General features: G+C 45.6%; 1 protein-coding gene across 2 annotated transcripts in view; it reads left to right on the top strand.

The window, feature by feature from the left end:
- QTRT2 (queuine tRNA-ribosyltransferase accessory subunit 2) overlaps positions 1 to 14,957 on the top strand; it is a 43,781-nt gene extending 28,824 nt beyond the window's left edge. Inside the window, exons 1-8 of one of the 2 annotated variants that reach the window (XM_076349092.1) lie at positions 80 to 345; positions 1,060 to 1,115; positions 3,386 to 3,462; positions 6,244 to 6,453; positions 7,994 to 8,193; positions 10,822 to 10,973; positions 12,515 to 12,632; positions 13,619 to 14,957. In XM_076349092.1, the coding sequence (XP_076205207.1) occupies positions 149 to 345; positions 1,060 to 1,115; positions 3,386 to 3,462; positions 6,244 to 6,453; positions 7,994 to 8,193; positions 10,822 to 10,973; positions 12,515 to 12,632; positions 13,619 to 13,880 (1,272 nt within the window). In that variant the 5' untranslated portion in view covers positions 80 to 148 and the 3' untranslated portion in view covers positions 13,881 to 14,957. Of the gene's footprint in view, positions 1 to 79; positions 346 to 1,059; positions 1,116 to 3,385; positions 3,463 to 6,243; positions 6,454 to 7,993; positions 8,194 to 10,821; positions 10,974 to 12,514; positions 12,633 to 13,618 lie in introns of those variants that run through there. The other variant, XM_076349104.1, reaches the window with a different exon arrangement.
- The last annotated feature ends 11,092 nt before the right edge of the window (positions 14,958 to 26,049 follow it).

Raw genomic sequence — 26,049 nt, 5'->3', positions numbered from 1 at the left:
TCGGCGGGTGGCGGAAGGGAGGTGTCTCCCCCGCCGGCGCGCGCTGATGATGCCGCGTGAGGTGATTGGGACGGGCACGGGAAGCGGGGAGGCCCACGCCTCCCTCCCCCACCCAGCCCACGCCGGTAGCGGGGCTCCGGGGCCGACGATGAAGGTGAAGCTGTGCAGGGTGGGCGGCGGGCGGCTGGGGACGCTGGCGGGCCTGGGCAGGAGCGGGGCTGCCGCCCTGCCGCTGCCGGGCTGCCTGCTCTACACGCGGACCGGCTCGGCGCCCCACCTCACCCGCGACACCCTGCAGGCGGTCGGCGGCGTCCCCGCCGTGGCCCAGCTCACCCTGCCCGCCCTGTGAGTGCCGCGGCTGGGGGGCGGGGGCGGGCTGCGGGGCGCAACGAGCCCCCGCGACGCTGCTGGGGGCAGGCGGGCTTCCCGGGTGCAAGGCAAAATGTCGAAATCGGTTGTCCCTTTGTTGCTTCCCCGTCGAAGGGAGGTGCGGTGACTCAGTAGGAAGCAGGTGAAGGTAAGGGACCTAGAGGGCTGCCTAATTTTTGAGCGTATTTTGGCCAAACCCCTCTTAGTGACTTTACAGTCATCTTCCCAGCAGAATAAGCAGCTTTAGAAGCAGCCAACTCTCAAAACTAGTTAGGTAAGTGTCATCTGAAGGGAAAGATTAACATCATAAAGCTTGTTAGAAGCTCTCCCCTCCCTAGCATGTGTAGTTGTTGAGTGATGCACGTTAGTAACGCTACCCAGAAAGTCACGGTGTGACTTCATGCTCTCCGGCAAGTCGGTAGTCACTGGTCAGTGTGAGTAAAAGCCCTGCCTTTTCCCCGCAGAATTACGAGTGCCCCAGTTTGTAAGCTGTGATTCTTGAGCTTTGTGTTCCTGGCATTTTGTCTGCCCCTGCTTTGCTGCCTGATAGCTGGATGGCAACTATCAGTGCCTAAACCAATCCAAGTTCAGACAACGCCTAAGTATGGAAACAGAAGCTTTAGTTATGAAACCACCGATATTTACTGACGGTTGTTTGCTTAGTTAATGTGTTTCTGTATCTGGATGCAGGGCAGAACTTCATGAGGTCCTGGAAGAATATAAAGAAGGAGCTGCAAAATTTATAGGTAAAGTGTGTGTGTTTGCTTGTATGTCCGGAGAGATAATGCAGGTGGATCCCACTGGTGCATTTTTAGGCAGTGCAGTAGGCAGAAAGATGTAGGCATAGGCTTTCCGAATTTAGGCATTTTCTCACTCAAAGTGGCACTAAGGAAGACTTGAAATACTATGTTGTCACTAGTATGGCCAGAAATCCTTCAAGCAGGCTACAAAAATATGTAGTTTCGCTCTATTTCTCTTTTTCTGCACTGAGCCTTCTCCCTGGGGACTTCAGCACTGACTGGGATGGGCTTAGCCCAAAAGTTGAAACTAGAACTGAGAGAGGTTTTACTGTAGTCCCCACTCACTGCTGCAAATGAATCTTGCCAGATGCAATTTCTGACTTCTTTTGATGAGGAGAATTAGAAATTCTCATGAAAATGGCCTTCCCCAGACAGCTGTTCAAATACATTTCCTGAGAGTATCTATCTGCTCAAGCTGGTTTTTTTGATTCTCATGAAACAGTTGGTTTCATCTAAAGATTTCCAACAGGAAATCTTCATCCAGTATGAAGAATAAGCAGGCACCCCACATCAAATCAGTCGTAGCTGGTGGACGCTTCTGCCTCCGAGCTATTCTTGTTCTGAGAAGACGTTAGGGGAAGGACCCATGTTGGATTTGCGGGAGCTTTGAGGAACTAAAGCAGCAGGTGGAGAAGCTAATTTTTCCCCTGCTCTTTGTTCTTGTCAGTTTAGCAGTCGGACTGTACTCGCTCCCTGTATTCTTCTTCCATTTTTCCATGTTAAAAGAGTCAGTTTTAGGAATAAACTCAATTTTACTCATGGATAGTCAAATGCAAAACAGTCAGCGTTGCCATAGCCCTCAGCTACTGCACCAAGCCTTTGTGATCTTCATCAGTCCCTGTACTCCATTCTTGGAGCAGTTCCTGAATGAAATCTTTATCTTAACACCTTGTTGATAAGAATGAGTAAAGCAGCAGTTCCTGCGTTTGTGACTATCCTGGGTTTTTCTCTGGTTGTTGTAACAGATCAGTAAAGGCCTGACCGCATGCATTATGCAGCCAAGATCACTGTTGTCAGGCACATGTGGCAAAGGAACCTGAATGCACAGTGAATGCAGGGTTAGCATCTTGTGTGAATATCTGTATCATAGCCCGTGTTTGTATCTGGGGAGGTAGCTCAGGGAACTGGAGGACTATCAGCCAAGTCAACAAGCTTCTCTGGGATGCTTTGTTTGTCTGCGTATCTCAGGCTACAGTGGGTATAGGGTAAATCCTGTCGAAGTGATGGCATGTCTTTAATTTCTATAATTTACAGACAGTTCTTTGTATATGGAATCTAGCAGACTTTGCAAGAAAAAAACTTTTGAGTTGCTAATGCTTGTATCAAACCTGAGGTATTTTTATGAATGTTTTGTATATGCCAGTTGCACATACGTTATGAATGTATAAAATAATGTAAATTATTGTAATTTTTAAAAATGTTTAAGCATTTTTGTCCTATATACAGAGACCAAGCTTTTTTTTTTTTCCCCCTTCAAAAAAAGCACATCAAAATTTTGGCCATGCATTTCATTAGATAACAAAGTTATAGCTTGGATTTCCAAAAGAAGTTTGCACCCAACTTTCAATAAACTTCGACTGCTTTGGGACAACTTACTCCTTCAAGAAAAATTGAAAATCTCTTTATCTGAAACTTCTTAGAGGCTTCACCAATTTCAGTGACTATCTGTGAAGAGGAAAACTGTATGTCATTGAGACATACTGTCTAGCTTTCTGACATTTGAAACCTCCAACCTGGCAGGGATGATAAACTTCTCATTTGTGTAGCTGATCTGTTCTCTCACGATATGTTGTCCTTCCTTAAAAGTTCTAGGCTTGAGGTTGTTGCTCAGTTTAGACTGTGTCAAATGTCTCCAGTGTAGCAGTTGAGTGGACAAGTGAGTCAGCTGTTGGGTTTGGCAAATTTTAGTAGCAGGAGTATTAATCAAGAAGAAACAAATAAATCTCAAAGGAGCTATGCAGGCTGCTGAACCAAGGGGTATTATTTGATGGTTTGTCCAGATGCTGCACTCTCCTCCCTGCAGCTAGTGAAGTTGGGGAAAAAGTTTGCCTTCTTTGGTGCTGAGAGGTGAAATGAACAATATTTTCTTTGTCAGAATGGATGTACTTGTGTGTGGGAGAATACCCTGTTCCCTTTTGCAAGTTTACAAACCACATCTTTGCATTAGCTTTGATTTGGTTCATGAAACTCTAGTCTGTCTGTTGCTCTGTTTCCAGGCATGCCAGACACGGTGCTGTACTGCTCCCTTCATGACCCGGTCACTCCCTGTCCATCTGGCTACAACACTAACAAGGTACAGTAACTATAAAGACTTGAAAGGGTCCACTTGAAGTTCCCAAAAGAAAGTTGCCAGTCCTCCCCTCATCTGTGTGGGCGTGCTTAGACAGCCACAAGATTTTTTTTATGCTTTATAGAAAAATAAATCTTTGCACAGAAAGGAATGTCATTTACGTGCTCATACCGCCAACTAAAAGCTGGAACTAAAAACTTTCTTACTTGACAGTGCATTCCCTGAACAGTTCCTGAACAGTGAAGTGGCAATTCAGGTAGAAAGGAGAGCTCTGGACCCCCATGCTGTTGCGGTTAATACGGTAGTAAAAGAAAATACATGTGTGTTAGCTTATATGCTGTACAAACTTACAGCGATGCCACTGATAAGCAATAAACCTGAACCCCTATGTGTCTATTTACAGTCTGCTACAGGCCCATAAAGGGGAAGAACTTAGTATTTCTGCAGGAAGGTAGCTCAGCAATCCAGGAGTGCGTAGTGTTGCACATGTTTGCCCGTTCCGTCCCACAGGCACGCATGCTCCCCATGCAATCCACACGCTACCTGCTGCCTGCCACAGCTTTGGCCTGGAGGGGCCACTCCTGGCACCTGCTCAGATATGGTCAGTCCCAAGGCCTGTTTGGGTACAGTCACATTTGGTGAAAGGTCACTGAATGACAGAGGATAACTACTGCCATCCAGCTATCAGTGTATATTCTTTGCTGCTGGGAACCAGGATGAGTCCTGTCTCTCTGCAGGGAAGGAATTACCTGAAGCTTGTCTCACCGTTGTGCAGCTATGAGGTGATAGCAGTGATTTAAGCCTGGGTGTTGCAGGTTTGATTTGGCTTTTTTTTTTTTTTTTTTAAACTGATGAAGATTTTTGTCACCCTGTTGCAAGGCCTTCTGCAGCTGGATCTGTGCTGACAAATACTTAATGAAAGCTTTTTGAAAGCAATGGGACAGAAAGCTCTGGATTCTGTGCCAGAAAGCCTGGCACAGGCTGGATTTAAATAATTATGGGGTAACGCTCAGTTCTGTAAGCCGCATGGCTATTTTATTTATTAAAGCAGCTTTTTTCCTCTGGAGAGCAGAATGAAGGTAACTAGACTTGATTACAGTCTGTGCCCTTTGGCTCAAACAGTTCTGACTTTCCTCCACCTGCCTTCACCAGCTGTTCCTTGATGTTCTCACATAAGAGGCAGCAGGTACTAACTGGCCACCATGCTGCTGCAGAACAACATACAGCTGCTGCGTTCCAGTTATTCTGCAGGTACTAATTTGGGATCTGCCTCCTTTGGAGTTGCTTTTTTTTTTTTAATAAGAAATTTACAAAAATGTTATTACTTTGGAGACTTTTGTCTGTTTCTTTGTTACTCAAATTTAGTGAAATTGGCTGACGAGGCCAAAAGTAATCAGGAGAGATGGATGGACAGACAACAGACATGTGGTGTATTTATGCAATCCTTTTGGTTTTTGTGGAGGCCAGAGAAAAAAAAAAACTGTTCTGCTCATATTTTTTGCATCAGCTGATCAAATTCAGTTTGTGAATTGGTATGCATGAGAACTGCACTGCTTAATCTGTCTGTCTGGCATAGGCTAGGAGAATGTGTTTAAACCCTCAAGCCCCAAAAAGTCCCCATAACACTTCAAGGTATAAGCTATTTCTGATAGCTGAAAACCATTCCTCATTTAAAAAAGCACTAATGGAGCTGCAGATGAAAAGAACTAAGTTCTAAAGGGCTCGAGCCTAATACTTAGCCTACTTGAATACCCCTTTAAAATTTTGGAGCAGCAGTGTCACAAGTCTAACAATAATACAACAAAAGCAACTGCCAAGCTGCACTCACAGGTTAATTACAGATTCTGCAGAATAGGGTGAAACATGGTAGTGGGCATAGTTGCAGTGGCTGCAGTAACATTTTGTGAATCTGAATGTTTAGTGAATTGAATAGTGGTATCTGCTAGCCCAGAGGTGTTCAAGTAATGTAACCTCTCTGTGCAGGTACTTTTGTCTTGCTTTAAAATCTTTTGAGGGTAGCATGGAGTAACAATGAAAGATGGGGGCCCGTGTGCGCACACAGAACGGAAAGCGTGTGAAGAGAGTGAGAAGACTGTGTGTGAAATCCTAATGAGTACCTCCCATTTCTTACGTTGGCTCAGTTTGAAAGCGGTATATTTCTTTTGCGCTTGGTATTTCAATCCCTTCTTAAGTGGCTGGATTTGGGACCTAAAATAACATTGGATTCTAAGATTAAATTGCCTAACAACCTTTTGTATTCTTCCCAGTGTGTCTGTGTGGTTTATATATACACGTATATTCACATGGGTGGTATGAATTCACTGCTCGGAAGAGGAAATAGTTTCTTGGTTTTACATTGTGTACAGAAGACTAGTGAGCTGTATTTCCCATTGCAGCCTTTGCCGCTTTTCATGAGATGACAACATAAGTTTGATGGGAATTAAATCTTTTCTTCTTTTAATTTTTTTTCTCAATTCTGCCACTAACTTGTGTGATGATAGGCCAGCTGCTCTATCTCAGAGACTTCCAAACACCTGGAGAAGTCACTGTGTTGAGTGCGATGGTTTCACCAAAGAGTATCCCAGAAACCCCAATTCAGTCACTTATCTCCTTACACTCATTGTGCCAAGTGCAGCTGATTATCTGAGCCATGCTCCTGGAGAACTTATCTATGAAGTATCATCCCAGTATCTAGTCTTTCACCAGACCAGTTCCTTCTTTCCTTTGACCCTTAAGATCTGTCAACCTTTGCAACTAACCATCATCCCTATTCTTCCTTGACAGGCAGTGTCCCTGTGGGGAAACTCGGGGCGCATGGAAATGACAGCTTCCAAGTTCATGGACATACAGCGGGCCATCCAGCCAGACTGGTTCCAGTGCATCTCTGATGGAGACACCATTTCTGGGGAAGCTGGTAGAAAAAGGGCCAAGAAGTCTGTGGATAGGTCGCTTTCCTTTCTGGATGTATGCCTTCAGCTGCTAGAAGAATCACCGGTAAGGTCCCCCAAAATATCAGGGCAATAGCACTGCAGCTGCTTTTTGGTCTGTGCTGCTTTTGGCTGGGATAGAGTTAATTTTCTTCACAGTAGCTAGTATGGGGCTATATTTTGGATTTGTGCTGGAAACAGCGTTGATAACACAGGAATGTTTTCGTTATTGCTGAGCAGTGCTTACACAGAGTCAAGGCCTTTTCTGCTTCTCACACCACCCCACCAGCGAGTAGGCTGGGGGTACATAAGAAGCTGGGAGGGGACACAGCTGGGACAGCTGACCCCAACTGACCAAAGGGATATTCCATATCATATGATGTCATGCTCAGCATATAAAGCTAGGGGAAGAAGAAGGAAGGGGGGGACGTTCAGAATTACAGCGGTTTGTCTTCCCAAGTAAGTTACACGTGATGGAGCCCTGCTTTCCTGGAGATGGCTGAACACCTGCCTGCCGATGGGAAGTGGTGAATGAATTCCTTGTTTTGCTTTGCTTGCGTGCGCAGCTTTTGCTTTACCTATTAAACTGTCTTTATCTCAACCCACGAGTTTTCTCACTTTTACTCTTCGATTCTCTCCCCCATCCCATTGAGGGGGGAGTGAGCGAGCGGCTGTGTGGGGCTTAGTTACCGGCTGGGGTTAAACCACGACAGCTGCATCCTGGGCCAGTCCCAGGATGTGATTTAGTAGGAAATCGTGTCATGGCTATGTATCAGAGAATGCCCAGGTGACAGTCCTGGACGAGGTATAACCAGTAGCATAGTGGGTTTTCCTTCTGCCACTCTCTTCTTTTAATAACTTGCCTCCTGCGCCAGGATACCCATCTCTACTAGTTGAGGAGAACTATTTTTTAAAAAATTTTTTTCTGCTTTTGGACTGTAGTGCATTTCTTTCACTTACTTTCATGCTATATACATGGGCAAAGTAGGATCTTCTCATTCAGATTGAGAAAACCCATCTTTTTGTTCTGAAGTCCCCTCAGTTCCAAGTGAGGGAGGACTTGCTAGAATTTGCCAGTGCTATTCTTTATTTCTTCCAGCAGCTTCAAAACTTCCCTCCCTTTTGGTGAAAGGGGACATACTATCTGAGTCTGTGCTACAAAGGAAAATGGGTGACAGGAGCTGATATTGGTATCCCCTGAAAGGCAATTCATTGTAAGATCTGGTGTCTGACAGCCAGGATAATGGCACCTGCTTTGTATTCTGCACTGACACATGTAGTGCTGAGGGGCCATCTATAAAAAGCCGTGTACAAAGATGATCTGTGGTTATTGCCTTCTGTAGGGAGGTGGGAAGAATGGCACCAAAATTCTCAGTGAGTTAGTGTCAGGAGCAGAATCGTGTCTCTCCTAGTCCCGTTTCTACCTTATACTTGGACTTCACAGTATTGTGTGGGGAATAGTCTTACATGGGATGAAACACTGTGGCTCTGGCAAGTTCCTGGGAATGCGGGGCTTAAGTAGCAGGCATCTGGAGTCTGGGCTGTGAGATATCTTGCGTGTCTTTGGCAGAGCACGCTCTAACACTTGTAGCTTTCTCCTGGGCCAGGAACTACAAGGAAGTGTAATGTTTGGGGCAATTGAAGGTGGAGATATCTTGGAAGAGAGGCTCAGATCAGCCAGGGAGACTGCCAAGCGACCTGTGGGTGGCTTTCTGCTAGATGGCTTCCAGGGATGTGCCATGGCCAAGGAGACCAAGTTGAAACTGATAGCTTCTGTCACAGCAGAGCTGCCAGAGGATAAACCAAGGTAAGTTGTGTGGGCAACATCCCAAGAAGTCCATCTGTCCTATAATGAGGAGTGTCTACAGGCTGCTGTGCAATATCACTGTAGGAAATAACTACTGTATTGCACTGCTCTGTGTTTGCCAGGCTGCATAAATTCTACCACTGTCAGGCTGCAGTCTTCAACCCTTGTTTCAATTTTTAGCTGCAACTGGCACCAAGCTGTGCTCACGCTGTGGGTTTGAGTATTCCCCACATTTGGAGAATAATCCACATTTTAGTTCAAGTCATCTTTACTTTTTTAGGAAGAATTACAGGTAGGATATGTCTGGGCTACTTGCATTTGGCCTGAGGCCATGGTTTACTTGAAGTTCAGTTTGAACAAGAACGTTATTATCAACCTATTTTGCTGGGACCTCTTCTCAGAAAAACTGTCATGTATCCAGTTCTCTCTGGTCTGCACTGGAGGAGAGCAGAGAGGGGTGCTGACAGAACCAGCCAGTGCTTACACGATCTCATGGCAGCCAGCTCTGACCTAGTACCTGAGGCACTGAGCCTGTGAACTACCAGAGGCGGTACAGCCTGGCCCAAAACAATTGTATTCTCTGCTTGGACTGGCGTAGTGTGGGGATCGCTGTGTATTCTGAGTTGTTAGTTTTGCCCATCAGATCCATGCCAGAGACTGGACAGGAGTGGCAGCATTCTTGACTCTTATAAATGACCAACAGTAACTAAAGACTTCCATAAAATGTGTGCTAATATTTGCTAGTAGTTCAGAAGTGGAGGGGTTTCTTAGCGTTGGGTTGAGTTTGCTGGCTTTTGCATGGGTTGCTCTTACAAGAGCAGCTGCAACAGAAGTGGTATGGGTGCTTTTTTCATCGTTTCCTGAAGAGTGACTCAGGCCCCATTGTCTTTCTGTAGCTGTGCTGCCCTCTGCTAGCTGAGCATTGCTCTGACCTAATGGTGTTCAAAAGGAAATTAAATGCGAAAGCATGTCTGGCGTTGCAGCTTGTTCATGCTTAGCGGTGCCTGGGGTTTGAATTTTCCTGACAATTAGAAGGCTTGCTGTGTTGTTGCCATCCTGTCTGGTTGAGCTACTTAAGAGGATCCCCTGGGAGCATGAGAGTCCAATCTGCTCAGCTAACCTTAGTGGCTACCAGTGCATCTGCCTCATCTATCAAATAGTTTGCTTGTCTGCTTAAGACAAGTGTTTCTGACCTCCTTGTAGGGAGAAAGCTGATTAGCCCTAGGGGGTCTTGTAAGTACCTCAAGTGAATTTCAGACAATCCTGCTTTCCTGAATCACCCTTGCCATTCTGGCTGGAGAAGTTGTTTTGCAGTTGTATTCCACCCCAATATGAAATTCTGTAGAAGACAAACAAACACTTTCTGTGCTTCACCCAAGAAGTGACTGCTTTTTGTGTGATGGTGAAATGATCTTATGAATGTACTCTTTAGAGTCCTTTCACGTACCTAAAGATGCTGAAGTCTCTTGGTAAAATTTATTTTCCTTTTCAATAGCATCAGTACCCTTGCAAGAACAAATGTTTGTCCTTACCTGTGCAAAGATAAGTTTTAGCAAGGGTTTTGATCATATATGCAGAGCTACTGTTTTAACTATTAGGTATCTTTTTCTCCCTGCCATGAGAGCCTGAAACATAAGAGACTCATGCTGTAAACTTCTCCTGTCCTTATTCTGTGCTCATCAATTTAATTGGAGTACTTAGAAAAGTGACTAAAAATGGCACCTTGTGACTTCATTTATCAGCCCCTGTGTATTTTCCTAATTACCTGTTTAGATCATTGCCCTACATTAGCTTCTACTGCTGTCAGCCCAGCCATGCACCTGCAGGGGAGCAGGCACTGCTCTATTCTCTTCTGCTTCACCCACCCTCGGGGAAGCTGCCAGCTAAATTTGGCTAACAGCAGGATCTCTGTTACCATTGATGGCAATCCAGCTGGGCTCTTAATGCCATGTCCCAGGAGATGTTACAGCCCAGGTTTTTGGGTAAATCATTTGAGCAGGTAGAGTGTAAAGAGGAGGGAAGAATAAAGCAAGGAACTTTTCTCTTTCCAATGATATTTCTCATTAGTGCATTCTCCTCCAGGCAGTTCTCCAAGTGCTATATGATGTGTCTGTCACCTGAAGGACTTGTATCTTTGACCAGCCATCTACTGCTGTCTCTGCTGCTCTTGATCAAGCCTTTTTAGACTGCCTCCTAAAACAGTTGCCAAGCAAAGGGGTCCATGTGTCTGGAAACTGGTAGTTCCCTGGGGCACAAACATGACTAGGGAAAATATCTGTTTTACAGCATAGATGTTAGGTGAATTTTGAATCTAAGTGTATTTATGTGATGTGAAAGAAACCAAATCACTGCAAACACAATGAACAGAATGAGGTTTTTCTGCAGTAAATGAGGGATTATTGCTGTCTTACAAATGGCAGATAAAGAAAAGCCTGCCATGTACTGGGTAAGTTGGAGGTGTGGAAATGGAAGCACACAGGATTCTGAGTGATGACTGTTGTACCCACTTGCCTTCTGGTGAGCAGTCGCAGGGATAAGCTACACGTGCTGCACATGTGTCTTTTCCTTCAGGTACCTGCTTGCTTCTACTCAGAATTCTTGATTTGTCTTCTTGTGTGTCTCTTACAGAATCATCCATGGCGTAGGCAAACCAGATGAGGTGCTTGAGTGCATTGAAAGGGGAGTGGACATTTTTGAGAGCTTCTTCCCCTTCCAAGTGACAGAGCGAGGCTGTGCCTTGGTTTTCAGTTACGACTGCCATCCAGATCCTGAAGCAGCAGGTAGGCTTCTTGATGGTCATTATAATTTTTACTGTATCAGCCAATATTGTGGCAAGCATAATTCATGCTTTGGAGGAATCTATATTTGAATTTTTTGTTCCTGAAATAAGTGCAGTAACCACTGGAAAAACTGGGATTCCACTATCGAGTGTTGCTTTTGAAGGTGGGGTATTTTGGTGTGAAACCTGTTGAGGCGAACTTGAGGCCTCAACCTAGGATCTGAATGTCTGATTAGCCAAAGTATGCTCAAGTATTTCTTAAACACTTGCTGAATAGAGGGGGTTTTGTGTGACACCATTGGCAAATTTTCTGTTACTGTTAGCAGTGAAGGCTGGACCCATTAAGTGGAGATCTAAGATACTTGATCTCTAGAATTAACTGAATATGTGTCTGTTTTAATAATGTATTTTTCAAGTCCCTTCTTCTTTCTAGCTGACAAAAGCTAGAGATCCCATTTCTTTGGGCAGCTTTCCTCTCTGTCCTTGCATTCATCAGTTCATATCAAAACAAAAAGGAGATGTTCATAACTCATTACCTCATTACGCTGTGAGATGGGAGCATGTGTATCAGCCATTAAAGCATCTATCAAATGTGTTCCAAGCAGCCGTTTTGTTTTGGCCTATTAAATGTTTTTAATACAGAAAAACATTTTACGTTTTTCCTCCTGGGTAGAACCTAGCAGCTTTTCATGCCCGGATAATTCAAAACCAGCTGAATAGAACAGAACATCTTGTTTCTTTGTGCCTGCTGCTATTTTTTTAACCCTTCTCTTTGTTTGTTGTTCTTTACCTCATCTCACCATATTCTTAAATCATAAGATTCTGGGTAAGGACAATCTTTGTTCTGTGTCTGTTTAACACTCAGTAGACATGGATTGTGCAAACAGTAATATTGATGTTTCCAGATACATCTCCTGCTTAAGAACAAACCTAAAAATGCAAACCTACAAAATTATGGGGTGACTTTTTTTATTTTTAAGATAGACTGCTGAAAAGGCAGATGTGGAATCTACATCTTCTGCATTAGTGCTACCAGCCTTTTTTGATTCCAGTTGTTTAAAAAAAAAAAAAAAAAGCACCTAAATCTCTGAGCCTAATGACAGCATGGAAAGTAGAATGATTGAATGCAGGTGAGTTGCCTGTCTACTCTAACAAAATCTCAATAAAATCAATTTGTTCAGGTGATTGCATTCTATTCAGCATGCAGTTCAGACTGGAAATATTTTTGACATTTTATTAAGAATTCGGCTCAGTAGAGCAGCAAAAAGTTATACTGTTGTTTCAGCTCTAACTCTTCATTAGGTTTAGTAGATTAGTTTTTACTTGTCTCTTGCTGTTTTAATCATCTAAAATTGTATTTGTGTTAACTAACCTATGACAATTAAAGAAAAATAGTTGCTTGCTATAGGAAAGAGGTGGAAACTTGTGGCAGGAGTTTTCATCTGGCAAGAGAGTAGCAGAAATACCTACTGTAAGGTTGCTACCCTTCCTCTGCCCTTGCTGTCTGTTCATAAAAGGCTGTTGTCTTTTTATTTAAAACAGTTTTAAAACAAAATGGGGCCCAGGACCTGGAGAAGAACGGTGCTGAAGAAGACCAGGATGAAATCTCCAGAGCTGACCCAGAAATGACACCATTTGAGATATTTCTGAAGGACAAAAGGTATGTGAGTTTGTGAGGAGGGTACCTGCAGCTGTATCACTAAACATGATGCTTTTGTCCTCTGTATTTGATTGCATGTGGTCAGTAGCTGGATGGGAGACTTCATAAAACGTGAAGGTGTTGAAGACAGTATTTCTGGACATTAAATGGATAGTGTTGGACAAGTGTTCTAGATTGTTACCAGGCAACAGTGTATGGCTGAAAGCGCTGTCTTTTGCCTGACCTAAAGCCAGGGATTTTCTGATCATTTATCCAGCAGACATACTGTGGTCATAACTATGTTCCAGCTGAAAGACAGTAGGTTCACAAAGGTGGTCTGGGGATTATTTTGGTCTTCTGCATCTAACGGGTCATCCTGAGATGCTAGATTTTACTTAAACTATGGAGAGCCTCTACTTTCTGACTCAGTTTGGACAGCTGCAGAGCAATTCTGCAATTTCCGGATACTTCACAAAAACTTTGGCCAGTGTTAACCACCTGTCTTTCCTTCTCTTTTTCACAGCTACCACTAGACTGTCTTGAGTAGACAACTGTGTTGCTTTGCTCGATCCTCTCTCTGCTTTGTGAGAATGGTTCATCTCACAGTAGAGGGGAATACTGTTTTCTGAATAGTGGAATCAGTAAATCCTTGTTTCTGATAGCTTCCTCCTTCATAGACTGTGTGATAGCTACTGAGGCGTGTCTTGCGCTGCGGCTTTTCTGTCAAGGAAGGCACAGATAAGGCCTCTCTCTGCTGTTAGCTGTGATGTAGTCAAAGTTATCCTCTGACTTATATGTGTGGCTTTTTGGCTCTGTAGAGAGTTCTGGCATGATACTTGAAGTCCTTGATGCCAGTGGTGCTGGTCTTAGATGTCAACACATCTTACAGCAGCCCTCAGACTTCAAGGCTCAGGTCCCTGCAAAAGGCCACGTAGTAACTGGATACTCTTTATTGCTTGAATGGGTCTTCTTACCTTTGATGTTATCCAACATTGCTTCCTCCTTAGATACCAAGATGATTTTGGTCCTTTGCTGGAAGGATGCACCTGTTACTGTTGTCAGAGGCATACTCGCGCCTACGTCCATCACCTCCTCGTGACCAATGAGCTGTTGGCTGGTGTCCTGCTCATGATGCACAACTTCCAGCACTACTTCAGTTTCTTCCATGCCATACGGGATGCCTTAAGAGACAATAAACTGGATCAGCTGAAAAAGCTTCTCTTCAGGCAGGCGCTTCAAGGCCCAGCAAATGTGAAGCCAGGCCAGTGAGTTCAGAGAGGATAGAGGAGGATGCAGGCTACATCCTTGTCCAGTGGGACTGTGTAAGGTGGACTGCCAGCAGGGTCACCTGGACCTGTTAGTAGTAAAATGCCTTCCTTCCTGGAGGGAATTGAAGAAGACATTTGAAGAAAATCTCACTTCCTGGTGGGGAAGGAAGATCTTATTCAAACGTCCCTTTCGGTTAATTGGCTTGCTGCATTCTTGGGATATGGAAGAGCCTGAAAAGCTCACAAGACCAGTATGGATAGCTTTGTTTTCAGTTACTCACTGTTGGTTTTCCATGTGGAAGGACAGAATTATTAAACTTGTGATTGAAGAAGCAAGCAATTTAAAATTAATCCAGCTGTTGACAGGAGGCTCAGCAGCTGTTTGGGACTCTCATTCCATACCCAATGCATATTACAGGTAGTTATTTTTCTAGAAAATCCCAGTGGTGTGATTGTCCCATCATGCAGCTCCTAGATGAGAGATCCTGCCTCAGTCTAACACACTGTTGTGGCCACTGCCACCATCTGTGTCCCTGAAAAGAACTGACTGGAAGTGCTGCTATGTTCAGTGACACAAGGGACTGTATGTGTACTTCTCTCTCAGGCCACCTGCAGTGCAGAATGTTCTCTGGGCGAGGAGGAAGCCCTCCACCTTGGCCTGGCCTTGAAAACCCCTGCCTCAGGAGTCCTACTCTGTGACGTTAGAGCCAGAAAGAAGAGAAAGTGTTTAATCCATGTCCTGCTATAGAGGTTTTTTTTGACTCTGTACCCTTTTACCTGTGTGGACTAAGATTTCACTCCCACACTAGCATGGAGATGATAATGAATGTACCATTCTTTCCAACTGTCCTAGCACTGGTCAAATAGCAGGCTGCACAAATGTCAGCGTGAGACGGAGCTGCGGAAGGGATGTATCGCAGGAAAAGGCATTTAGAAAAGACTCTTGTGGCTCCTTGTTTTAAAATATGACTTACTTATGTCACATTCCTCTTATTCAGGTTTTTTTAATGCCCCTTACTTTAGAATCATGGATTTATTCATTTTAAGTTACAAAGCAACAATAAAAAACGTGTTATTCGTTACACTGGCTCCTCAATGTGTGGCAGAGGTGGTGTACCAGAGAGCTTGAGTGCAGTGCTCAAGAAGATGCCTCCTGGAAACTTGACCTAGCAGCCTGATGGAGGACAGTGACTCATCTAGGAGTAGGATCCTGTCACGGAGCAGGGGTCCAAATAATTTGCTTCACAACAAGCCATAATAGACCTGAAAGACACCTGCCCCTACCTCTCCTCATAAGAACTCTACTACCTGAATTAAGCTTAAAAAAATACTACAGTTAAAGTTTCTGGCCTTAAAGAAATTAAGGATTAATCTGCACTTTGCTGTTCTTCACCATTTTTTTAACATTTTAAGATTTTAATATCTCACATCAGAATGGCTTTACCATAGAGTATAAGGAGTTTTTAGCTTCCCTGTCAGCATTGCCTGTACATCCCTGTTTCCTTGGGCAGTGTTGTGGTTTAACCCAGCAGGCAGCTAAACACCACACAGCCGTTTGCTCACTAGCCCCCCCCCCCCCCCAGTGGGATGGGGGAGAGAATCGGGGGAAAAAAAAAGTCAAATTTGTGGGTTGAGATAAAGACAGTTTAATAGGACAGAAAAAGAAGGGAGAATAATAATAATGACAAAAGAATGTACAAAATAAGTGATGCACAATGTAATTGCTCACCACCTGCCGACCGATGCCCAGCCAGTTCCTGAGCAGCAGTTGCTGCCCCCCGGCCAACTCCCCCCGGTTTATATACTGAGCATGACGTCATATGATACAGAACATCCCTTGGCCAGTTTGGGTCAGCTGTCCTGGCTGTGCCCCCTCCCGGCTTCTTGTGCACCGCCAGCCTTCTCAGTGGGTAGAGCATGGGAAGCTGAAGAGTCCTTGACTAGTGTAAGCACTACTTAGCAACAACTAAAACATCAGTGTGTTATCACATTATTCTCATACTAAATCCAAACCACAGCACTGTACCAGTGACTGGAAGAAAATTAACTCTATCCCAGCCAAACCCAGGACAGTATCCACCCCTTATTCTATACCATCTTCATCATGCCCAGGTCCCCACGCTTTCTAATACATCCCAATTAATCGCCACCACTTTTCCTGTCTTTTGATATATATACACACGGATATCATTCCCTTAGTCTATGGGCCGTCCCTATAAAATGTCCGTGAGTTCATTTAGTCCACGACTTTGGGCTCCATCTGTCGTAACAGTCCTTCAGGGCAGCAGAGATGGTGTGTGGTGTTGCATTGTTGCATGCTGAAGCCAGTTCTGGTTCCATTATCGCTGCACTTGTCCGGTTCTATCATTGCTGCACTTTGCTCGGTTTCATCAAAGTTCATTCTTCATTAACCTGGGTGATTCTTACTGTGATACCGTTGATATGGCATATAGCAACCACAGACGTGATGATATACAGTATTATATAGCAATTAACATCACACAATTTAACTCATTGGCTATTCTCACCCAAAATCAAATCCCCTTGAGGTACACATCGGACTTCCCCATCCTCCCACATCACCCGCCAAGTGCGCCCAGGTCCTTGAGCAGAAGCAATCCCACGGATGGGTCTGCCTCTGCCCGAGGCAGGAATAACCCAGACTGCCTTCCCCAGCATATTTTTTATGTGCACTACAGGGACTTTATCCACTCCTACAGTACGTAAAAGTTCTGACTGGGCAGGGCCAGCTCGGTTGGCAGATCCCCTCGTGTTGACTAACCAGGTGGCCTTTGCTAAATGTGTGTCCCAATGTTTGAACGTCCCAGCACCCGTTGCTCTCAGTGTAGGCTTTAACAGTCCATTGTATCGTTCGATTTTCCCGGAGGCGGGTGCATGACAGGGGATGTGATACACCCACTCAATGCCGTGCTCCTTGGCCCAGGTTTCTATGAGGTTGTTTCGGAAATGAGTCCCGTTGTCTGACTCAATTCTTTCTGGGGTGCCATGTCACCGTAAGACTTGCTTTTCAAGGCCGAGGACAGTGTTCCGGGCAGTGGCATGGGGCACGGGATGTGTTTCCAGCCATCCGGTGGTTGCCTCCACCATGGTGAGCCCATGGCGCTTGCCTTGGTGGGTTTGTGGGAGTGTGATATAATCGATCTGCCAGGCCTCCCCATATTTGTATTTCAGCCATCGTCCTCCATACCAGAGAGGCTTTAACCGCTTGGCTTGCTTGATTGCAGCGCATGTTTCACATTCATGGATAACCTGTGCAACGGTGTCCATGGTCAAGTCCACCCCTTGATCACAAGCCCATCTATACGTTGCGTCTCTTCCTCGATGGCCTGAGGTGTCATGGGCCCACCGAACTATAAATAATTCACCCTTATGTTGCCAGCCCAGATCCACCAGAGCCACTTCAATCTTAGCAGCCTGATCCACCTGCTGGTTGATGTTCTTCAGTAGCCCGACTCTTGGGTACGTGAGCATCTACGTGACGGACTTTTACAAGCAGGTTCTCTACCCGGGCAGCAATATCTTGCCACAATGCGGCAGCCCAGATGGGTTTGCCTCTGCGCTGCCAGTTGCTCTGCTTCCATGGCTGCAACCACCCCCACAGGGCATTTGCCACCATCCATGAGGCAGTATGGAGATAAAGTACTGGCCGTTTTTCTCAGTCGGCAATATCCAAAGCCAGCTGGATAGCTTTCACCTCTGCAAACTGACTCGATTCACCTTCTTCAGCAGTTTCTGTGACTTGTCGCATGGGACTCCATACAGCAGCCCTCCACCTCTGATGCTTTCCTACAAGACAACAGGACCCAACAGTGAACAGGGCACATTGCTTCTCATTTTCTGGTAGATTATTATACAGTGGGGCCTCTTCAGCACATCACCTCCTCCTCTGGCGATATTCCAAAATCTTTGCCTTCTGGCCAGTCCATGATCAATTCCAAGATTCCTGGGCGACTGGGGTTTCCTCTTCGAGCCCGTCATGTGATCAGTGCAACCCACTTACTCCACGTAGCATCAGTTGCCTGATGTGTACAGGGGACCCTCCCTCTGAACATCCAGCCCAGCACCGGCAGTCGGGGTGCCAGGAGGAGCTGTGCTTCAGTGCCAAACACTTCCGAAGCAGCTCGAACCCCTTCATATGCTACCAATATCTCTTTTTCAGTTGGAGTATAGCGGGCCTCGGATCCTCTGTATCCCCGACTCCAAAACCCCAGGGGTTGACCTCGAGTCTCCCCTGCTGCTTTCTGCCAGAGGCTCCAGGTAGGGCCATTCTCCCCAGCTGCAGTGTAGAGCACATTTTTTACATCTTGCCCTGCCCGGACTGGCCCCAGGGCTACTGCATGAGCTATCTCCTCTTTAATTTGTTCAAAAGCTTGTCGTTGCTCAGGGCCCCATTTGAAATCGTTCTTCTTCCGGGTCACTTGATAGAGAGGCCTTACAATCAGACTGTAATTTGGCATATGCATTCTCCAAAACCCACGACGCCTAAGAAAGCTTGTGTTTCCTTTTTTGCTAGTTGGTGGAGACGTGGCTGTTATTTTGTTGATCACATCCATTGGGATCTGACGACGTCCATCTTGCCATTTTATTCCTAAAAGCTGGATCTCCTGTGCAGGTCCCTTGAACTTACTTTGTTTTATGGCAAAACTGGCTTTCAGAAGGAGTTGGACTATTTTCTTCCCTTTTTCAAAAACTTCTCCTGCTGTGTTGCCCCACACAATGATGTCATCAATGTGTTGCAGGTGATCTGGAGCTTCGCCCTGTTCCGGTGCAGTCTGGATCAGTCCATGGCAAACGGTGGGGCTGTGTTTCCACCCCTGGGGCAGTCGGTTCCAGGTGTACTGGACGCCCCTCCAAGTGAAAGCAAACTGTGGCCTGCACTCTGCTGCCAAAGGGATTGAGAAAAACGCATTAGCGACATCAGTTGTGGCATACCACTTGGCTGCCTTTGACTCCAGTTCGTATTGAAGTTCTAGCATGTCCGGCACGGCAGCACTCAGCAGCGGTGTGACTTCGTTCAGGCCACGATAGTCTACTGTTAGTCTCTGCTCTCCATTAGACTTTTGCACTGGCCATATGGGACTGTTAAAGGGTGAGCGAGTCTCGCTGATCACTCTTGGCTCTCCAGTCGATGAATCAGCTTATGGATGGGAACCAGGGAGTCTCAGTTGGTGCGATATTGCCACCGGTGCACCGTCATGGTAGTGATCGGCATCTGTTGTTATTTGACCCTCAGCAACCCCACAACAGAAAGGTCCTTCGAGAGACCGGGCAGGGTGGACAGCTGTTTAATTTCCTCCATCCCCAAGGCAGCTATACCAAAAGCCCACCAGTACCCTTTTGGGTCCCTGAAATACCCTCTCCTGAGGTAGTCTATGCCAAGGATGCACAGAGCCTCTGGGCCAGTCACAACAGGGTGCTTCTGCCACTCATTCCCGGTTAGGCTCACTTCAGCCTCCCATACAGTTAGCTGTTGGGATCCCTGCATCACCCCAGAAATACAGATGGGTTCTGCCCCTGTACAGCTTGATGGCATTAGGGTACACTGTGCACCGGTGTCTGCTAGAGCCTTATACTCCTGTGGGTCTGATGCATCAGGCCATTGAAAACACACAGTCCAGTAAACCTGGTTGTCCCTTTCCTCCACCTGGCTGGAGGCAGGGCCCCTCTAGTCCTCGTCATAGTATTCGTTAGTCACTTCTTGTAAATGTAAATCAAAAGTGCCTTTATTAAGATCGGAACTAAAATCAGCCCTTCTACTCTGTCTGGGGAACTGCTCACTGGAAACTGGAGCAGCAATTTTCCTGGAAGAACCCCCTTTTGTGATTGTTTTTCCTTGCAACTCGCATACCCGTGCCTCTAGGGCTGAGGTAGGTTTTCCATTCCGCTTCCTCATGTCCTCTCCGTGGTCACGCAGGTAAAACCACAGGGTGGCCCATGGTGTGTAGCCACTATATCCTCTCTCTTGAGCAGAGGGACGCTGACTCCTAATGGCTGAGATACTGGTCCGTATAGGTGGGGAGTAGGACATACCCTCTTTGAGTTGCTGGAACTCCCGGAACAGTTTTTCAGACAGTTTCTCCACAGCTGACACGCAGGCCCATAGGGAGGAAGAGAGACTTTCTTCGTATTGCCGGAGTTGGCCAGCCAATTCATCCACCGTTTGTTCCTCTCCGTCTTTCCAGGTCATCACTGCCAATGAGTTGGCATACGACAGTGGTATGCTCCGTACAAACTTCCGCCACATGGGTCGCATGCACGTGACTTCATCTGGATCTTTGGATAACTGCTTGTTGCTCAGGTCACCATAAATCACCTCCAGCACAGCTAATTCCCTCAGGTACTGGATACCTCTCTCCATGGTGTTCCACCTGCCTGGGTGACATATAACGCCTTCCTTGAAGGGATACCTTTCCTTCACGCCTGACAGGAGTCGCCTCCAGAGGCTGAGGACTTGTGCCCCTTTTCCAATCACTTTGTCAACGCCCCCTTCCCTAGAAAGGGATCGCAGCTGCTTGGCTGCCCTACCCTCTAATTCCAGGCTACTGACCCTGTTATCCCACCATCGGAGCAGCCAGGTGACAACATGCTCACCTGGACGATGGCTGAAATCTTTTTGCATATCTTGCAGCTCACTCAGGGGTAGGGATTGGATGGTTACCATCTCATTTATGGGTTCTGCCTCTTCCTCCTCCTGTTCTCGTGATGGCCCTGGTTCATCTCCATCCCTTACTAAACGAGATGATTTTCTTGTGTATTTCTTCTTGTGTATAGGGGCGACTGATGGCGGCACAGATTGGTTCTCTGGATCAGCCGCAGTGCCTGTTGCCGGGGTTTGAGTAGCCGCAGGGCCTGTTGCAGGGGTAGATCTCAGGATGGTATTCTTAAATAGTTGTTTAACCCTAAACAAGACCTGAACCACATTCAGGAGACATAGCAATAGGACCATGCTGGTTTGAACATGCCAACGATATTCAAAATTCTCAAGAGCTGTTGTAACTAGCCTGAAGGAGAAAGGGAAGGTGAAGGAACGGGGGAAAGCATCCCCCACTGTCTCCCCCATAGATTGGTTCTCTGAGGAGAAAAGGTAAAGAGTGTAATTATTAATAGTTTCTGAGAGGTGGCTCCCGAGGAACAGAGATGACGGCAATGCCGAGTACAAATACCAGATCAGTCCCACGACCAAATAATTTTATCATATCATAAACCAGTGTTACACAGTGCAGCAAAACGATACCCTTGATCCATCTCCCAGAGGTGATAAACAGCACAACACCTTACTGCAAGTATGGTGTTACAGAGCACAGCTCTGAGACTAAGCACGACAACTTTGAGAGCAAATTAATCAACATTGTGACCAGTGACTGTTAAACCAATATGATGAATGGTTATAACAAATTTGCCTTAACACGCTCTGGTCAGATCTGTCATTATCTCAACCCTTCAAGCCCTACGTTGGGCGCCAAAAGGACTGTTGTGGTTTAACCCGGCAGGCAGCTAAACACCACACAGCCATTCGCTCACTCCCCCTTCCCCTCCCAGTGGGATGGAGGAGAGAATTGGGAAAAAAAAGTCAAATTTGTGGATTGATATAAAGACAGTTTAATAGGACAGAAAAGGAAGGGAGAATAATAATAATAATGATAAAAAAATGTACAAAACAAGTGATGCACAATGCAATTGCTCACCACCTGCCGACCGATGCCCAGCCAGTTCCTGAGCAGCAGTCGCTGCCCCCCGGCCAACTCCCCCCAGCTTATATACTGAGCATGATGTCATATGATACGGAACATCCCTTGGCCAGTTTGGGTCAGCTGTCCTGGCTGTGCCCCCTCCCGGCTTCTCGCTGGCAGGGCATGGGAAGCTGAAAAGTCCTTGACTAGTGTAAGCACTGCTTAGTAACAACTAAAACATCGGTGTGTTATCAACATTGTTCTCATCCTAAATCCAAAACACAGCACTGTACCAGCTACTAGGAAGAAAATTAACTCTATCCCTGCCCAAACCAGGATTTTAATATCTCACATCAGAATGACTTTACCATAGAGTATAAGGAGGTTTTAGTTTCCCTGTCAGCATTGCCTGTACATCCCTGTTTCCTTGGACAGATACACAATAGTGTCAGAGTCCTTTCTATCATTCCAGCCTTATCCACTGCATTGCACTAACTACATTTCTTTTCCACAGGATCCTAAAGAAATGGTGCAAAGACTGCTTTCCTGTTGTCTTTTAACAGAGGTTACGGGGTATAATTCAGCCACAGAAACTACAGAAAATACAGGACTAATGTCCTCACTCTGAGAATTATGTTATGATTGTTAATGTTGATGCAGCACTGGGCAACTTGGAGATGATCTCCTGGGTATACAGCATAAGGTAGAAGGTCTGACATTTTCAGGATCCACTGATCTTAAAGGGCAAGGAATTCTAATGAAACAAAAATGTTTTGCGCTTCTTTCAAGAGGAATGCAGGATACGATGGTAGTGTTGGGACCTTGCAATGCTTGTTTCTTCAGTGTCTGTTTCTACATGGTTGGTAAGTGTCGGTGCAGAACCTTATGGGAGGGGACAGTGACTATTTTAAAACTTCTCCTTCGCTCACACTTTTGAATCCACATGCTTACAATCACCAAAATGCATGAGTCTGCCCAGCATTCAGGCACCAAGACGCTTGTGTCGAAGAGGTCTGTCAGGGATGCTCTGTGAAGACATGGAGGATCAGGGATGCTAGCTATTGTGTCCTCCTCGCACTGCCTGCATTCTTCTTAGGTTGGTAGCCTTATTGCTAGTTTTGGAAGTGCCGTTTTGTACCCTTTGGGAGCTAGCTGTGATCAGTCTCCCCATCCTGCCCCACCTCTGTGAATCATTAGGATTTATTCATTTTTCTTTGTCTCCCAACCTGGGTGTCCTGAGAAGCTGCACGTAACTGTACTGGGATCTTAGTGACCTGCTAAGCTAAGTGCCAGTAACGTGCCATTCTCCATAACCCTTCTGCTCTTCCTTCTGGCCTTCCAGTCTTTCCATGCTGCTGTGTTCCTGTTCATTCTCCAGTCATATTGATCAGGTTTTCCTGTTACAGTTCTCTGCTTAGCTTGTGTGTGTGTGTGTGTGCGCGCCTGCGCGCGCCCGCATGTGTGTACCAGAGGTGCACAAAGTGAACAATCTCCTACTGGGCAAAATTTGATCAGGTACATATGCTCGTTATCTAACAAACACAGTAACGAACTGCACTAACCCTGAAACAACCTTAATGTGTTGCATTACACAAGTTTTCAATCTATCTGTCAGTCCTCCTAGTTCACGTTGTAAAAAATAAGCAACATTTTTCATGCTAACTTAGAAAGTTCTTTATTTTATTTCCAAGCAGAGATCTAGTTTCTTTCAAAAACAGAATTCTTGCCCTAATATGGGGAAGAAAACTACATGAAGAAAACTAAACTTTTCATGGAGAAGTGAAAACTGAAATGAATAAGGAGGGGAAAATTTTCTGTGCTGAATTAACTTTACTTAGCACAGAAGACTGTAAAAACATCCTTGACTGCCGTCCATCCCCAAATGGCAGAATGCAAAAGAGCAGAGCAGAATACAGAAGAGATGGTGTGTTACTAAAACATTAGACCCTTGAACATCTTTCCCTGAGCAACTTTCAGTGTAACCTTCCCCTCGATAAAGAAAAATCTTTCATGCTCTTCTGTTTCTGATGAGAATAACTGGCAGGGCCACACGTTAAATGTTAAGTCTCGTGTCTTTCTGAGCGCTTCATCAGTATTCTGCTCAGTAAATTACTCCTTTCAGAACTATTTTAATATTGCAGACTCTTTAGCAGTTTCAGAGGTATGCTTTAAAATTTATCACAAAAATATTTTCTCCTTTCCTTCAGGTACGTGATTTCTTCCTCCATACTTTCACCCACCCCATCCATCCTCTAAATTACTAGGATACGGTGGCCATGAGAGGTTGTATCAAGCCTTGTCTGACAGTTTCTAGGTCTGCTTTTCTGTGACTCTATGGGATTGCAGGAGCTGCCCAAGACTGGAGGTGTTCCAACAGGGAGTTAAATTTATTTCTACATCTCTCAGGTCCAGAGGGCTTTCAGATCATGGGGTTTTTATGCATAGAAAAATCAGCTCCAGATATGTTTCAGAGGTGCTTTTAAGCATCGGCTAGCTATTTTTTTCTTCCTGAACCCTGTTGATTTTTGATTCATAACCTGAGTTGGCAGGCAAAGGGCCCCAATAAAATGTTTAAAGCTTCCTCTCAGTAATTTCAGAGAGGTTTCCTCTGTGATATGGAAGGCATACACAAAATAGATGATGGTGCAGGCCAGTTTAATGGCCTTATTTGTAGTACTCTGGGGTGATCTACATAATTCACTAGGGACCTCGTCTCTTTTCTGGTAACGCAGCACTTGCTTCTTCAGACTATTAAAGATGTTCAAGCACGTTACCATCCTGCCTTCAGCACATTCTGTAGGCATGATAGGACTTTTCAAACAAAAAGAGAATGAAGTTAACTCTTGTTTCCCTGTTGATGTTGCCAGTGTGAACGGCATCTGTCAGAGTGCAGAGTCTCCTCCGCGGTGGCATATTGGCTGGGAAAGGCAATACCTTCTCTGCCTTACAGTGAGGGGATGATGAACTGCCTGGTTACTTCTACATCTGTTGTCTGTACGATTTAATTAGACCAGTCAGGTGAAGATGCAACACAGCAGGATGCTCTGTCACGCTTCTGACGTACCTTCTCCAGCTTCTGGCTTGGATCACTCCCCGTCATTTAAAAAACCTCAGAGAAAGCCTGCTCTGTTTGGCAGCTCTTTGTGTGTCTGAACATCTTGCAGCGCTCTTTGGGAAGCAGGTTTGGATGAGAAGGAGTTATCTGGTTAACCAGGGTTATTTCAAACTTCAGCATGAAAAGCTGAAGCTATGTAGTGAGGACAGGGCTATATGTAAAGAAATGATGACTAGAGGCATCTGGATCTGCCAGACAGCTTAGGATTGGCCAGCTTCCTGTCTTCCCTATCCCCCTGCCACTGTGTAAAGCATTTTCTGGTCAAGGAGATGGCCAGTGCGCTGGGAAAGGCAATGGCTACAGTTCATGCCTGCGGCTCTACAGGACAAGGTGTATCATCTCACCCGTCCGTACTTGCAGAGCAGGTTGATTTGCAGATTGGTCGTCAAGAAAAGATCTAAAAACTATGGCCCTTAGATGTAAAGGCCCAGCACAGATTTTCACAAAAGAAAGGAGCGTTTCAAGGTCCTTGGCCAGAGTTCCTGGACCAGGAACACAGTGTTCTGTGTGTGATATCTTCCACTCTTGAGTTGACTGCCTTACTGAGGTATTGGACATGTATTGCAAAGCATGACATGAAGGTGGCTTTGTAGCAATGCTTTGTGCTCGTTGCTCCCTCCTTCCACAGGAGAACGGCTGGTTTGCCTTTTGATGAGGTAATCGGGGAGGTATTGAAGTGAACATCTTGCAGAAGTCAGCAGAGGCTACAAATGTGTCCTGAGCTTTTTATACTGCCCTTCCCAGACCGGAATGGAACTGCCTACAGTGTAATGTCAAATTTAATGCTACTATGTGCCAAAAACCAGCTGAGGAAACCAACCCTTAGGAAAGCCAGATGCTTTCCTCAGATGAAGCTGAGTGAACTGGGATGGGAGAGAACACAGAGACTGGCAGGCAGCCGAAGCCTTCGAAGAGATGCAGCATCTTCAAGGAAGGGAGCAGGATATGGAGCATCTGGGAGGAAGGAGCATAGGCAAACAGGATGATTAGGATTTGGCAAGGCCAGCAAAGAAAGGAGTGGGAGCTGTGCAGTATGTCCACGTGTAGCATTGCCAACACCGAGCTGCAGAAGGCACTGACATGTGCCTTTTCACATCCCTTGTTTGGCGCATGTCTTGAGGAGGAAGAAGCATTCTGTTGTTGTTCAGGAAGTTTAGCAATGGCTGCTATACTCCTACTCACAAAGGCAAAAGGCTGCAGGGTAATGCTGGTGGCCTTCAGACCTGAGGCTGAGGGGGGACTGAGTGCTGGGCTCACCCCTGATACCTGTTCCCCGCAGCCAGTGCCATCACAAATATTCAAGGGAGTCCTACAGCATTAATAATCCACCCATCTCCCTCTGCCTATCCCTCACAGACAGACAG

Source organism: Aptenodytes patagonicus, chromosome 1 (genome assembly GCF_965638725.1).
Source record: "Aptenodytes patagonicus chromosome 1, bAptPat1.pri.cur, whole genome shotgun sequence".
Classification (NCBI taxonomy): domain Eukaryota; kingdom Metazoa; phylum Chordata; class Aves; order Sphenisciformes; family Spheniscidae; genus Aptenodytes; species Aptenodytes patagonicus.
Note: the sequence above shows the minus strand (reverse complement) of the source record. Positions and strands in the feature narration are given on the sequence as shown.